Source organism: Macaca nemestrina, chromosome X, assembly GCF_043159975.1.
Source record: "Macaca nemestrina isolate mMacNem1 chromosome X, mMacNem.hap1, whole genome shotgun sequence".
In the NCBI taxonomy this organism is placed as follows: domain Eukaryota; kingdom Metazoa; phylum Chordata; class Mammalia; order Primates; family Cercopithecidae; genus Macaca; species Macaca nemestrina.
Window position 1 is genome coordinate 36,411,497 of NC_092145.1, and position 16,565 is coordinate 36,428,061.

The following is a 16,565-nucleotide window of genomic DNA, read 5'->3' on the forward strand; positions in this document are numbered from 1 at the left end:
AGGGTGGGAGGGAGGTGAGGATTGAAAAATTACCTGTTGGGTACAATATACACTATTCAGGTGATGGGTGCACTAAAAGCCCAGATTTCACCACTGCACAATACATGCATGTAAGAAATCTGCACTTGTACTCACTAAATATCTAAAAATAAAATTACTCCCTTCCTCTCTTCCCTTCCTTCTCCTCCTCCTCTTCCTCCTCCTTTTTCTCCTCCACTTCCTCCTCCTTCTTCTCCTATATTTTTTATTAGTTTTCGACTTGAGGTCTCCTTAAGGAAGAAGCATCACAACGGGAGTTGGTTGTTGTGCACCTATGTCCCAGTCACTATGCTAGTTAATTTTTAGAACTTAGAAGAAGTTGCCAATGACACTGCTATAGCAATGAAGCCATGCCATATATAAAAAGCTTACTTCTTAGTTCATACTAGGTCCTCAATATATTTTAAAAGTAAGATTAGATAATTAGCCCTCTATTTTGGGAGAGTAATTTAAGATGAAATATTTATTGACATTCAATTTTAAGATCTAAAGCCTGTGAACAACTATGAAAGATATGAGAAGAACAAATGCCTTAGTTTGTTGTCATTTTTGTCCTTGGGAAACAGGAATTTAAGTTGTGAGGATTTTAAAGGAGGTCAGCTTTTTTTTATTTTCAAAAACAATTGGGTCTTCTTGGGAAAATCAGTTTGTTCTTGTAGTCATCCATTTTACCCAACATTCTTGATTATACGTAATTTGTGATAATTTCTAAATATCAAATCCATTATAAAGGAATTTAGAAATTGGCCTCCATGAAGCTACTTAAAATAATGTAACCCAGGCTTTGAAATCAATCCAAGAGAAGCATTCTACAGTGTTTTAAACAAAGGCAGTATCACTGGAGCAAATGGAAAGCTTGACAAGCCTGATTACTTTGAAGAGAGTAACTCTGTTTTGGGTGTATATTTTCTGGAATGTTTTTAAAAAACTGTTGCTTTATATTAGGTTGTGTAAATAAATACCTAATGGTTATAAATAAATGTTAGAGTTCAGTGTATCTTAATTGAATATCACATTAATTTTTCTCCTAGAGGGGCCTTAGTGTTGACCCTTATTGCAAATTACAGCAAACTAACTGGAGTTTTTCCATTTTGCTATTTAGATAATGCTTCTGGAGAAAGAAAACATGTTTATTTTCATATCATCCCATTTCAGTGTTGCTGTCATAAGGATTTCTAGAACATAGTATCTTAGATACTGCTTTTGATGACCTTTTATAAAATCAGTCTATACAAACCTTGTCTTCTAAAGGAAGTTAACTTGGATTGTCCTTTAGGGGTAGTTATTAAATAATTATGTACCTATGAAGTTAGCCAAGACTTCGCAGTAAATTTTGTGTTAGAATTTCTGTCATCTGGCCATATATGTTTGGGTCTAAATTTCCCTAAAGTTGACATTAATGAGAAACTCTGGTGACATAGAGTCTGGATATATCCACTCAGAAAAAACTCCTTTATTGGGAAGTGCTATTTAAATTAAGCAAATAGAAGCTTAAATCTTTAATTCCCAGCATTAGTGATCTTGTTCACCTTAGTACTGCTTCAAATAGTTTGTTAATATGAAGTAAACAGCAAGCACTCATGTTTTGGGATTTTTCCAGTCCCAAAGTAGAGGACAAATTCACTTTGTCACTCATTAGAAAAGGCTGTCTCTTCTTAACTTTAACTTAGAGATCAATTTAGTTAAAGTCAACAGACTGGAGGAATAAGAGTAGATATGTCCATTTTAGACTTGGAAACCAACCTGGACAAGGGATGCTAAGTCAGGTGCATGGGTTAGAACTATAAGTTCTATGCATGTTCGGTGCATGTTCATTAATGTGCCACCCTTGCCGTGTTTGTGTACCATCCCCAGCAGGTTTTTAATGGGACTTTACATTTAAGATCAATTGTATAATAGATTAGAGATTTAGAATCTTGGCTTCTCAATGTATGGGCAAGTGATTTAATTTTCCTGAAACTGTCTGAATTTCTCCATCTGTAAAACAGGTAGGCAAATACCTACTCACAGGTTGCTTCATAAATCAAATGAGATAACGTAAGACTACTACCACTAATAGATAATATTATAGCTTATGTTTATTGAGAACTTCCTTTGTGCCAGGCACATTCTAAGGATTTCGCCTGTACTCACTCATTTAATCCTCCCCCAAATCTTATTATCTCTATTTTATGGTTAAGGAAACTGAGACACAGTATATACTCTTTGAAAGCTCTAAAAACATTAAACAAATATTATTAAATAAAGATTACATATTATTATTATTATTCACTTATAGAACAGATATTATTATTTTAATAGGCTTTATTATTTAGAGAAGTTTTAGGTTCACAAGAAACTTGAGCAGAAGGGGCCTGGTGTGGTGGCTCATGCCTGTAATCCCAGCACTTTGGGAGGCTGAGGTGGGTGGGTCACCTGAGGTCAGGAGTTCGAGACCAGCCTGGCCAACATGGTGAAACCCTGTCTCTACTAAAAACACGAAATTAGCCGGGTGTGGTGGTGCACGCCTGTAATCCAAGCTACTCAGGAGGCTGAGGCAGGAGAATCACTGGAACCTGGGTTGCGGAGGTTACAGTGAGCCAAGATCAGGCCACTGCACTCCAGCCTAGGTGACAGAGCAAGACTACGTCTCAGAAAAAAAAAAAAAAAAAAGAAGAAAATTGAGCAGAAAATATAGAGGTCCCACATACTCGTGCTCCTACACGTGCCTAGCCTCCCCCGTGATTAACATCTTCCACCAGAGTGGTTATATGTGTGACAATCAGTGAACCTACATTGACACATCATCATAACCCAAAGTCCATAGTTTACATTAGAGTTCAATCTTGGTGTTGAACATTCTGTGGTTTTGGACAAATGTTAATGACATGTATCTATCATTACAGTATCATACAACATAGCTCCAACTGCCCTAAAAATCCTCTGTGCTCAGCCTATTCATCCTTCCCTCCCCTCTAATTCATGGCAGCCACAGATCTTTTTACTGTTTCCATAGTTTTGCCTTTTACAAAATGTTATGTAATAGGAATCATATAGTATGTTGCCTTTTCAGATTGGCTTCTTTCACTTAGGAAGATGCACTTAAGTTTCTTCCACATATTTTCATGGCTTGATAGCTCATTTCTTTTTGGGGCTGAATAATAATCCATTGTCTGGATGTACCATGGTTTATTTATCCATTCACCTACTGAAGAACATCTTGGTTCCTTCCAGGTTTTGACAATTATGAATAAAGCTGCTATAAACATTATATGCAAGTTTTTGTTTGGACATAAATTTTCAATTCCTTTGGAGAAATAACAAGGAGTGCGCATTGCTGGATCATATGGCAAGAGTATGTTTAGTTTTGTGAGAAACTGCCAAATCGTCTTCTGAAATGACTGTACCATTTTGCATTTCCACCAGCAATGAATGAGAGTTTCTGTTGTACCACATGCTCATTGTGATACTTCTTCCTTAAGGAGACCTCATTTGGTGTGGTCAGTGTTCTGGATTTTGGCCATTCTAATAGGTGTGTGGTGGTATCTCATTGTTGTTTTAATTTGCATTTTCCTGATGACATATGATGTGAAGCATCTTTTCATATGCTTTTTTGCCATCTGGTGTATCTTCTTTGGGGAGGTGTCTGTTAGGGCTTTGGTCCATTTTTAAATCAGATTGTACTCTTATTGTTGAGTTTTAAGAGTTCTTTGTATATTTTGGATAACCATTCTTTATCTGACATATCTTTTGCAAATATTTTCTCCCGGTCTGTGGCTTGTCTTTTTATTCTCTTGACAGTGTGTTTTGCAGAGCAGAAATTTTAAAATTTAATGAAATCCAACTTATCAATTATTTCTTTTCTAGAATGTGCCTTTGGTGTTACATCTAAAAAGTCATTGCCATATGCAAGGTCTTGTGGATGTCTAAATGTTCCAGCACCATTTTTTGAAAAGACTATCTTTGCTCTGTTATATTGTCTTTGCTCCTCTTTTTTAAAGATCAGTTGACTGTATTTATGTGGGCCTCTCTGGACTTTCTATTCTGTTCTATTGGTGTATTTGTCTTTTCTTTTACCAAACCACTATCTTGATTACTATAGCTTTATAGTAAGTCTTGATGTTGGATAGTGTCAGTTCTCCAACTTTGTTTTTTTCAATATTGAGTTAGCTATTCTGGATCTTTTGCCTCTCCATATAAACTTTAGAATCAGTTTGCCAATATCCACAAAATAACTCACTGGGATTTTGATTGGGATTACATTGAATCTATTGATCAAGTTGGCAAGAACTGACATCTTGAGTCTTCTTATTTGTGGACCACATAGTTAGTTTTTCTTTACCTTGTATAGATCTTGTATGTATTTTGTAAGATTTCTAACTAAGTATCTCATTGTTTTGTGTGCTAATGTAAATGGTATTGAGTTTTAAATTTCAAATTCTACCTGTTCGTTGCTGTTATATAGGAAGGCTATTGGCTTTTTTTGTATTAACCTTATATTCGGAAGCCCTGCTGAAATAACTTATTATTTCCAGGCATCAGAAGATATTATTTTAATTCTACTTGTAGTATAGTTTTTCTTATCAATTTGTTCTAAGTCCAGCAATGCCAACACCATTTCACAATCCAAATCTGTATATTACTCCGTCTGTATCAAAATTTTCTCTTTCGCTCTCTAAGGTGGTCTGAGGACACCATGACAGTCACAGCGGTGTATGATAACTCTGAGGCAACAGAGCTCTGTGCAGCTCAGCACCTCTACCTCAAGCCCATAGCAAAATTGTTGATCAGCATATTGCTTCCAGGGAGTCTAGAACCTGTGAGGCCCTTCTCTAACTGGGAAGTTCTTGACCAGCTGAAGAGCCTGATTTGCCCTGACCAGTTCACCACAGTTTGGCTTTCCAATAGTACAGAGGACTTCATTCGATTTGAGGGTGAGGCTGAGACCCGAAGTTTGGTTCAGATCCTGAAGGCAAAGTTACATGGGAAGATTATCAAGTTAAATGGTTTGAAAAAAGACTTAAAAGTAGTGGCTACAGATGCCCAGGGAGAATGGGAGCACTTCCCCAAGGGAAGGGAGCCCTTGTTGAGTGACGGGGCTGAAGGACCATGAGAAGAGCCCAGATTCCATATATTTTGAAGACTTGCCCTGTAAATGGTTTGCACCTAAAGGTTCTAGCAAGGAGAAGCCATGTGAAGAGATCCTTTGGGTAGTCTTTGAAAGTTTTGGGAAGATCAAGAATGTGGATATCCTTATGCTTGGCCCCTACAGAGAAGTGATGACTGACAGGAGCTTTGGGGGTTTTAGCTTTGGCTTACAGACATTTGAGGCCTTCATACAGTACCAGGAGGCAACTGACTTTGTAAAAGCCATGCAGTCCCTTCGAAGAATGAAACTGATGCTTAAAGGAGATGATGGGAAAGCTCTGGCATGTAACGTTAAGGTAAGAAGTAGCCAGAGTTTCTTTTATTTTCCACTGTTCAGGTGATCCTGAGTAAAAGCTGGAAGGAAGCATCTAGAATAAATTTTCTTAGACCCTACCAGGCTCTGATCAATAGTTGATATATAAAGACTTTTATTATTTTTAATACATGGATGTTTAGGAAGAAAAACAATCCTGATTTGAACACTCATTCTTGTGCTATCAGGCATGCTGCCAGCTGTGACTTTAAAGTGATGGTTCTTATAATCTGAGGCTCTGTCTCAACTACTTGAGGGCATTAAAGAATTCTTCATGGCCCCTGTGGAATTATCTCATATGCTTATTATATTTGACAAGTTGCTGAGAGAGAGGAAGAGAGGAATACATACAATTTGAAACCACATGGAGGTCGGTTGTGGTGACTCACGCCTGTAATCCCAGCATTTTGGGAGGCCGAGGCAGGCAGGTTGCTTGAGGTCAGGAGTTCGAGACTGGCCTGGCCAACATGGCAAAACCCCGTCTCTACTAAAAATAGAAAAATTAGCCAGGCGTGGTGGCATGCACCTGTAATCACAGCTACTTGGGAAGCTGAGGCATGAGAATTGCTTGAACCTGGGAGGTGGAGGTTGTAGTGAGCCGAGATCACGCCATTGCATGCCAGCCTGGATGACAGAGTGAGACTCTGTCTCAAAGAAAAAAAAAAAAAAAAAAAGAAACCACATGGAGAGCAGTTTTTTCCCTCTTTATTCCTGGGTCACAACTTAAATTTTCAGGATGTCTGTTAGGTAAACTGCTAAAACATAATCCTAACAAACTTGGATTCTTTACTTTCAAAATCAGCCTGTCTACTCCATCATGTCATCTCATTGATGTCTACATGTTTCGTCATCTCCTTCTTGAAGTCTTAACCCAGCAGTGGAAAAGATGCAACTAGACTCTCCTTTTTCTGTAAATCAGTCTTTAGCATGAATTTGGACTTTCAGCTTCCAGTGTATGAGTATGTGTATGTGTGCGCGCACACGTGTGTATATGTAGCTAGTTATGTTAAAATGTGTATTTTAAAATTATGAGCTATTCAGCCAGGCAAGTGATATAGCAAATACTGTCATGACCACCCATGTACCACTGCTCAGCTTAAAAAATAAAAAATTAGGCTCCGTGCGGTAGCTTGCACCTGTAATCCTAGCACTTTGGGAGGCCAAGGCGGGTGGATCATGTTGAGCTCCAAGACAACATAGCAAAACCTCGTCTCTACAAAAAATACAAAATGAGTCAGGTGTGGTGGCTTTTGCCTGTGGTCCCAGCTACTTGGGAGGCTGAGGCTGGAAGATCGCTTGAGCCGGGAAGCAGAGGTTGCAGTGAGCCAAGATCATGCCACTGCACTCCAGCCTGGGCGACAGAGCAAGAACCTCTCAAAAAACAAACAAATAAACAAAAATAAATAAATAAGTAATAAATAAATAAAACATTACCACAAGATGAGAGACCACTTCCCGCTGTCCAGTGTCTGGTTTTAATTTTCTTGTGATTTGGTTAACCAAAAATTTTAACCTATTTTATACTATTTTGTAGTATCTCAGTCTGATTTTCACTTTATTTCAAGATTTGAAAAGTTGTTTACTAATCATGATAGATCTTCTCTCTCATCAGGTTAGTTTTTGTGCATCTTTGTTCTCCCTGAACCACAGACACTTCTGATTATTTTTGTTCCTGATGATTAAAAAAAAAACTTTAACTCATTTGATCTTTTTAATGAACCAGAAGTAACAGACTGACATTTCTCAGCCTGTGCCTATGATGGCACTGTGATGGTGTCTATGACCATAATGTAAAGTAAGCTCCTCAGGGTTTTTTTTTTTTTTTAAACAGCTTTATTGAGGTATGACTGACAAGTAAAATTGTGTAAAGTTAAGGTGATGATTTGATATACTTATTCAAGGGTTCTGCCAAAGAAAATCCTCAAGCTTACAAGTACTGTTTGGCTGGTGGCTGAGAAGCAGTAGGAATATGAGTACTGGGACGCAGAGAGGACATTTTGAATTGAATTGATTTTGAATTACCATGTACCATCTTAGTTTTATCTTTCTGACCTGGGACGTGCTCAGCCAGCTGGCAAACTTTTCTAATGAAACTTTGAATTGTTTTGGAGCAGGTTACGTCTGATACGACCAAACACTTTGGGGAAGGAGCTGTAAGGAGGAGAAATCAGGAAAGGCTAAAATTACAAGAACTAGAAGAAGAAAGGAAAAAAGAAAAGAAAAGAAAAGAGAAGAGGAAGTAGCTGAAAGGTGTGTAGACCAACTTTAATGAAGATTTTTTTCTTTGATTTAGGGATTAATCCTTTTGGATGAACAGCTAGACTTGGTAGATAACATTGAGATGGGGGGCAAGGATTGGAGCAGATTGGAAAATGCCATTGAAAGCTACAGTCTTTCAACTGTGCTGTTACAAAACCAAAATAGCAAAACTGTTGAAAACAAGAGACTTCAAAAAAATATGTTTGTCAAGGAGGACAAATAATGAGGAATAATAGAACTAGCTAAATTAAGATGTCTGGAAATAAATGATTTTTTTAAAAAGGGACCAGAAATTTTGTAGTAAAAATCCTAGCCTGCCAACTTAGGAATTTTACCAGTTTACCAAATATTATCAAAATTTCCTAGCCTACTAATTTAAAATTCTCAAGAATTTAGGGCTGGGATGGAATTTCTTCTATAAAATGTTCAGTAATCAAGCTAACTTGTACGCAAGAAAGCATGGATTGATTGGGAGTATTTTTCTTGTTGGCCTAAATTCTATCTGTGAATTTAAGAAGCCTCCATATATATTCTTTCTTTCTTTCTTTCTCTCTCTCTTTTTCCTTCCTTCCTTCTTTTTCTTTCTTCTTTTTTTCCTTCCTTCCTTCCTTCCTTTCTTCCTTCCTTTCTTCCTTCCTTTCTTCCTTCCTTCCTTTCTTCCTTCCTTTCTTCCTTTCTTTCCTTCTTCCCTTCTTTCCTTCCTTCCTTCCTTCCTTCCTTCCTTCCTTCCTTCCTTCCTTCCTTCCTTCCTTCCTTCCTTCCTTCCTTTCCTTCCTTTTCTCTCTCTCTCTCTCTCTCTCTCTCTCTCTCTCTCTCTCTCTCTCCCTTTCTCATTCTGTTGCCCAGGCTGGAGTGCAGTAGCACAATCTCGGTTCACTGCAACCTCTGCCTCAGCCTCCCGAGTAGCTGGGACTACAGGCTCGAGCCACTATGCCTGGCTAATTTTTGTATTTTGAGTAGAGACGGGGTTTCACCATGTTGGCCAGATTGGTCTTGAACTCCTGACCTCAGGTGATCTGTCCGCCGTGGCCTTCCAAAGTGCTGGGATTACAGGCGTGAGCCACTGCACCTGGCCTCTTTGTATTTCTTTCTTTGAGCTTATTGTTGATGTCCAGTTCAGGAGTTTGAGTCTAGAAGGGGCTATTGGATTGCCAAAGGTTGCCAGTCGAGTACAGATGAGCCAAAACTATGGAGCTTTGAAAATTAATTTTACTTCCTGGCCCTTCCTCATGCATGTTTATTCTTTTATTCTTTCATATAAATTGTAGCCATTCAGAAAAGGAGATAAGCAGGCTCACACCTGTAATCCCAGCACTTTGGGTGGCTGAGGTGGGAGGATCACTTGAGGCCAGGAGTTCAAGACCAGCCTAGGCAACACGGGGAAACCCTGTCTCTACAAAAATTTAAAAAAAAAAAAAATAGCCAGGCATGGTGGCACACACCTGTAGTCCCAGCTACTCGGGAGGGCGAGGTGGGAGAATCACTTAAGCCCAGGAGTCTGAGGCTACAGTGAGCTATGATTGTGCCACCGCACTCTAACTTGGGTGACAGAGCAAGACTCTGTCTCAACAAAAAGGAGATAAAGAATACCCTTCCATGTGTCCCTTTCTTTTTTTACCAGTGGAATGATAGGAATTACTTGAGGTCATGTCTGTGAAACTTGGCCAGAGCTTGAGCCTAATAAATATAACTAGTCCCCCCCAAATCCAGGCTGAACATCCAATTTAGATAATCCTCTGACTTTTGGCTAAGTTCTGACTTAGGTAATTGTCCCTTCTTTCCCTTTCCCCACATTCCCATAAGGGCCTAACTGAGACAGTTCTAATTTTCAGGAAACAGAAGCCCAAAGCCAAAGCTGAGGCACCTCAAGAGCCGGACTCTTCAGAGGAGTGGGAGAAGAGGCAGTACCTAGTGTCTCAGAGGCGAGTTGAGGCACTTCGGTTCCTAAGTGTACTCCTGAGGAACATTTCAGGAAGGCTATTGCCAAATTGTTCTTCAAGTTTGGTAGGTACTCGCCTTTCTGAGACATTACCTTTGCATTTGAGCAGTGGTCTCTTGAAAATTCACTCCATGGAAGACTCATTGCATCCACTGGGGCTTATTTTAATAGGCTGACCTCTAACAACCCAATAGTAGTTTACAAAAGGGATATCCACATTCTCTAAAGGAGTTGCGTCCCAACTCTTCCATTTGACTCTCTCTCTCTCTCATTCTCTCTCTCTTTCTGTTTCTAAACTTCAGGACAGTATTACCCAGAACATTTAGCTAGTGTGTCTACTTTTCTAAGTTCCTAATGGATGTAACAGAAAAATGCCAGAGGGAAGAAACGGATGGGGGGTGGATGTTAGGTGTTATTAACCTTACTTTTCCACTCATCTGCAGTAGGTTTGGTAGAGTCTTGAGACTTGTAACAAGCTCATGATAGTCTAGTTTTAAACTATTTGATAAGAAATTACTCACCCCACAGAGCAATTGTTATGTTTGGAGAGTTTCATTTTTGGAAGGTGTTTCTCCCCCTTCCTGACCTCTTAAAGATAGCCAGATTCTGCAGATGTCCTGGATTAAAAGCCAGAAAAGCTGCCAAAGTGTTCATTTAAAAATCCATATTCAGTGTTTTAAAATATGAATAGTAAATGCCATTAGGATTACATAAATTTTATGTATATTTGCAATCTTGACCTTTTTCTCATTAGTGTGGACAATCAAACTTAGTGAAATCAGGATCAGAAAAATGTCACATTTACATTGATAATAAGGCTAGCTGGATCTCTTTTCATTTTCCTTAATGACCTCTGAGGGTGACTCCTCCTAAAGAATCTATCTCTATGTGTGTGGTGTCTGATTTCTTGGCCTCGTAAATACTAATGTCCATTATGCAGTCCCAGGTTCTAATCCCAGGTAGTGTGTAGGCACTGTGCTCTGATGTGTGTCAGGTGTCAGTGGGAGCACAGTACAAAGCCTCCAGCAGGATGGGGCCTGTGGGCAGCACCTTTCACCTGCTGTGCGGTTATGGAGAGCAGATAGCACTGCAGACATGATTGCAGATAGAACCATGGTCACGGCCACATTTGCTACTTGCTGCCTTGCTTTTTACTGAGCACAGGGAGATGGGGAGGAAACTCAGAGACAGCTTTACCTGCAGTCCATAGTAAGAGGCTGGTATGAAAAGAAAGACAGTTTATCTTTTAAGCTAGTGGACCCTTTTAGATATACATTTCACCCGTCAGTCTTTTCTTGTACTGGGATTTTTCTGGGAGGGCTATAGATCATTTCTCATTCCTCTTTGTATCTCCAGCTCCTAGCACAATACCCGGAACATCAGGCACACTGATTTTCAAACAAGTGAGAAAAGAGTCATGTGCTTTGAAGGCTATGTAAAGTGTGGTGCCTTCTCACATAAGCATGGGCATAGACCTACTCAAAACAGTTCATATTAGACTAAGACATTTAATTTTGCCTTCTATTTCCTCAGTGCAATACTGTTCCTAATTTGGATCTATCCCAGGTATTAGAAGTCTCTTCAGAACAATGTCAGAAAGCACAATTTTTCTTTGGAATTTTTTAATCTGTTTAGTTTTTCATGAGAGATTTTTAATCTTTTTCTTTGAAGGGATCCACACAGTTTAACCCACAGGAGGTCGACATTATTGGCACCAAAGCTAATGCTTCTCGAGGGAACACATTGAAAACTCTGGAGGAAGAAGAGCTAAACACTCTGCATCTTCAAAATCAAGAGGAAATATCAAAATATCAGGTTGCCAAGTCAGACAATAAGCAAAAACAAAAAATGGAGAAAATAACTAGGGATCACTTACAGAAATCTTCCCACTGCCTTGGGGAAGAAAATTTAAGGTATTCCCCTAGAAAACAGAGAACTGGAATATTATTAGGTGATGAAGAATATGAATACGGTTTGTTTTTTGAGCATAACTCCTTGGAGATTACGATAATTAAAGGCCAGTCTCTTGAAAATGAAGATCACCACGGTTCTAGTGAATCCTGTTCCAAATTATCTGGGGGAGGCCAAGGCAGGAAACCTAAGATCCATGAAACAGATGCATTTTTTGACTATCTTTTCAATTATTATGAAGCTCCACAATATACTCGTATCTGCCTAGAAACAAGTCAGGTAGCAGGCACATGTCAGTGGCAGAGGGATGTCCAAACTAAGGGAGATGGATTTCAGATTAGTTTGAGAAAGCGTAGGCATCACTCAATCAATTCGAGCCAAGGGGAAAACCTGGAAAGGAAAGAACAGGTTCAAGAAAATGATTACTCATCAAACGTTTGTACTCAGGATCCTGAGCATAAACGAGGAAAAGTAGATTATGCCAAAGAATGTACTAATGGGTTTAAAACTCATTGCCAGGAGACAGCCCATAAAGCTGGTGGTCAGCTGTCCCCAACTGATGGAAACAGCTGTCTGTTGGAAAAGACTCATACTTATATTGAAGATTCCAAATCCACAAGGAAAAGCCAAGTGTCCACACCCCACGAGTCAATAGGCTTAGATTTACAGTTGACAGATTTCTTAGAGGAAATTAGTAGTGATTCTGAATGCTTCAGTGAAACCCTTAGTATAAACAAAGAGGAGAAAGAGAAATCTGTGGCCACATTTAATAGTTTCTCAGAAAAAGAACCTCTTGACACTGACAAAATGATCACACGCAAACAAAATACAAGGTTGAGTCAGCAGACATTTTTTTCAAAGTGGAGGAGTGATGGTGAGGAAAAATACTCTAATTACAGGTTTAGGACACCAGGCAGGAAGTCTGAGTATGAACCGAAATGGATATGTTCATGGCGTAGGGGTGAAAGTCATTTCATTACACATGAAAACAACAATGACCAAATGAAGGAACAGATAGCTCCCAAATACTTGTTTGACGAAGATTACTACCAGGAACCCAGTTCCAGTTATCTAGAGGGGAGGTTTAGTGATAGTGCATTGGATCAGAAAGTGAAATATGGGCCCTCTCAGGTGCCCGTAACGTCATCAAGAAGGGCTAGGTCTTTCTATTTTGGTAATTTTCACAGAAGAAGAGGGACTCCTTGGAAGTCAGAATATAACCAGAATTCAAGAAGGTTTAGAGGATGTAATTTTAACTATTTCAAATTCAATTCTGATTGTCACTATAGTAGACAAAATGGTCAGGAGTATATTGACTATGGAAGCTATTCAGGAAATAACTGCACTGGTTCTTTAAATTTTAAATGTTTTGATGGCCACTTAGATCAGGAGTATCTTTTTTCACAGTAAACATGTTACAAGAAGAAAATTTAAAACCAAATGTAGCCATGTAATTAACAACTACACAGCAAGACAGCAGCATTTAAAAGCTTCAGAACCCGTGTGTTTTATATTTCCAAAGCTTGCCAATACACATGGAGTCATTTTGACCTATGCTTTCAACTTTGGCAAGAGAAATAATATTTCGTATTTGACCCTGCTCAAGCTTTTAAATGCTACTTGATCCAAGGATAGACATTTCTATAGTTCAACTAAAACTTTAATTCTATGCCAGTGAAGGAGCAGATTAACATCGAGAGGGGTTGAGATGGCCCTCTATGGCTCCTTAGGTGTCACAACATCATCATTCAGTGTCATTTATCTCCAAAGATGACAACAGTGAATGAATAATGATCCTTTTACATGTTCTTTGATTTGGTCAGAAATACCACGTGCAGCAACAAACTTTCCTGAGTTTTATTTAGAAATAATTGTAGAAAAAAGAGACAACAGTTAGAACATAGACTTCTTCATGACATTAAAGGGTTGCATGAGCATCCACCAGGAGCAAATTCATCTTACTACTACATTTAAATACTCAAAGAGTTGTCTTTTTCAAGACAAAGTCTTGGAAGAAGAATCTAAAAGTGGTCTAGATTGTCCTTTGAGGTTTAAGTGGATAGTATTTAAACCCATTAGCAGAGTTTTTTGTTTTGTTTTTTTTTAAGAACCCCATATCTTTCCATTTTAGAAAAATAGCATGATTGAAGTAATATAACCAGTGGAATTTGCAAAAGGAAATACTGAAAAATTGTGGGGCACCAATAATGTCACTTGAAAAGAGAGGATGTGACTATTCCACTTCAGGTTATGTAATCCTTTCACTCAGGGCTGGGTTACATCAGTCTGTAAAAAGTCACTGAATATCCCCAAACTGAACTTTATTAAACAGTAACAAGTGCCTCTCTTCTCAATCCTTAGTGATGCCACTGAGTTTTTAAAAAGAGTCAAGAGAAAAGCCTACAGTTTTGTAGCTGGAGAAAAATGTGTATGTGTAGGATTTGTAAACTCTCCACATAAGCAATTGATCTTTTTACCTACTAGTTTTTGACTTCATAAATGTTTTTAAATTGGGATATTTTATGGATTCTTGAAGACTTACATTTTAGTGCAGTGCATGTTCTATAGAAAGCTCAGCTGATTCATTCTGCCTTACCTTGCATTTAGGACCTCAGGGGCAATAGATTGCTTTTTTTTTTCCTCCAACAAAACTATGCCTGACCTGGTAATTGAAGACATTAATGAGATTAGAGACTGTTGGCAACAGGAAAAAGTGATTTTAAATCCACAGAAGCAGTAAAGGGCAACACTTTGATATGACATGATTCATTCATACACCCTTAATTTGATATTCTGTAGTAAAGTACCAGCTGGTAGAGCCAGGTAGAATGCCAGTCATTGTAGCTGCCCAGATTATCACAATGTGTGCATATAATCAGCCTTTTGAGCAACCTGGTATGTGAAAGGGCTACAAAATCTTATTTATCTGAAGGAAGAGCCACAAGTTGTTTCATCGATCTCTTCTAATCATAGAGCTATGTTAGTACATGCAAGAAGTCAGAAATGAATGTACCATAGCAGATGCTGTTTATTATTAATAATATAATAACCAGTGGATGATTTGTTGGCTCCCTTGGGTTCAATTCCACTTTCAAGCCAGTGACTCTTCCATCAAAACTAGATTTGGCTTGTCAAATCTGAAAAACACCGCTCATGGGGCAAGTGCCTTGACTTAATGTTCAAAGTACTGTTGTCCAGAGTAGCCTTTTAAACTACTAACAGCTTGTATTTTGTCAGGCAACTTTCAGTAACCAGGTATTATTTTCCTTTGACGAAAACCTGCCTCTTAATTTTTCATGTGTCATGCCATTAAAACAAAGAATATTATGGGTTTGTAATGAGAAGCAGCTATGCTTGTTTTGAAAAAAACTCATTGTCATTTGATTTTTCTTTGCAGAGATTTTGGACATGAAAACAGTTTGCTGCTCAGTAGTCAGACATAAAAATAAATTGCAGAGTACAGCATGTGCAATTTTTATGTGTATTAGAACTGGTGCTAAGTCATTTCTATATAACATTTTTGTCTCTTTTTTTTTCTAAATACCATCCTGGGACTTAGAAGAAAGTAAAAATACTGGTTTTATGTTTACATTCTGAATAACCCTAGACTTTTATATGTCTTATAAAAGAGTCAGCCTTTTTGGTGTGTAGGCCCTACATGAGGAAGACAACTTATCCTGTACTTTTTAATTGAATGGCTTAGTAAGGAGTAAAATAGAACTAAAATATTGTAACCACCTTCTTAATGAACACTGCTATTTTTTGTTGTGCTAAGTAGTGAATAAGTGTTTTCTCATATCTTTTTCTATGTCCTGTTAAGGGTCTGAACTTTAATCTTTGTCTTAAGGTATTTTCATGTTTTTCATTGTATGGGTTGCTGGTAGTAATGCAAAAAGACTAAAAATATGTCAATGTGCTTTCAATTTGTTTAAATTTCTCAGGTAGAAAGCCATGTAACCTGGTAATTTTGAAAATAAGAACCAAATAAACATATTTTTACTTGTTGCAAAATTGTTTAAAATACTCATTTTTAAATAAATGCTGATAAGTCCACCTTTGGGGGAAAGTTTCTACTTACAGTATGCTGCTTTGTGCTATTGTTGATGATCTCTTTTCTCATTTGCATTGTTAGAGAAGTAATACATATTCCATTGTCAGATATATTAAAAATAAAATTATCATAGTGAATATTGTTCATTTATCACATGTATTGGCTAGCATGTTGCACATCCACAATAACATTTTCTGTGGAAATACAGATGCCTGATTTTAATATCGTTTCTATGTCACTTTTCCTGTTTTGTGGAAACTGACATTGTCAGAGTTCATGGGACTAAAGACCATAGTTTTCTTTTCATTTTGGACAAACTGAAATCATACTTAGATTTAAGATGATCCTCCCTTTAGCACATTTTATCAGTGCTAATAAGAGGTAGCAAAATTGACTCCATGGAATTTCACCTAATTCCTTCAGCCCTGGGTGTCTTGGGCCACACATAAAATACACTAACATTAACGAGAGCTGATGAGCTAAAAAAAAAAAAAAAAAAAAAATTGTAAAAAAAATTCTCATGTTTTAAGAAAGTTTACAAATTTGTGTTGGGCTACATTAAAAGCTGTCCTGGGCTGCATGCAGCCCGTGGGCCATGGGATGGACAAGCTTGCTCTAGATATTTTCCTCTTGGCCTGTTTAACTTAGCCTAATCTTCACATGCACATGAGATTTCAGGCTGCAAAGGTAGGCCCAACTTGTCTCCCCCACTCCCTCTCCAAAGCATAAGGCATAATATGTTACATGGCACAAAACAGGCACTCAAACATTTGGTGAATGAAACCAAGTGGGAAAAAAAAGAGCACATTAAAAAAACTCACAAGTACCTGCAATGTGGTTTGATAACATGAAAAATTGAAATTTCTTTGGTTCAGGGAGTATATCTCTTGTAAGAAAACTCTGCCAATGTTAACATTAAAATGACA

The 16,565-nt window shown here is 38.1% G+C and overlaps 2 protein-coding genes across 2 annotated transcripts; both read left to right on the top strand.

The window, feature by feature from the left end:
• The first annotated feature begins 96 nt into the window (after window positions 1–96).
• Window positions 97–7,730, top strand: LOC105468388 (A-kinase anchor protein 17B-like). The gene is given in 3 exon segments (XM_011718509.3): window positions 97–5,121; window positions 5,123–5,462; window positions 7,594–7,730. Coding segments are annotated over 3 exon segments (876 nt in total). The 5' UTR covers window positions 97–4,714; the 3' UTR covers window positions 7,723–7,730.
• A 430-nt stretch (window positions 7,731–8,160) lies between these two features.
• On the top strand, window positions 8,161–15,831 carry LOC139360669 (A-kinase anchor protein 17B-like). The gene is made up of 3 exons (XM_071088524.1): window positions 8,161–8,183; window positions 9,571–9,742; window positions 11,349–15,831. The coding sequence occupies exons 1-3, from the start codon at window positions 8,161–8,163 to the stop codon at window positions 12,996–12,998; spliced, it is 1,845 nt and encodes a 614-aa protein (XP_070944625.1). The 3' UTR covers window positions 12,999–15,831.
• Window positions 15,832–16,565: the final 734 nt, after the last annotated feature.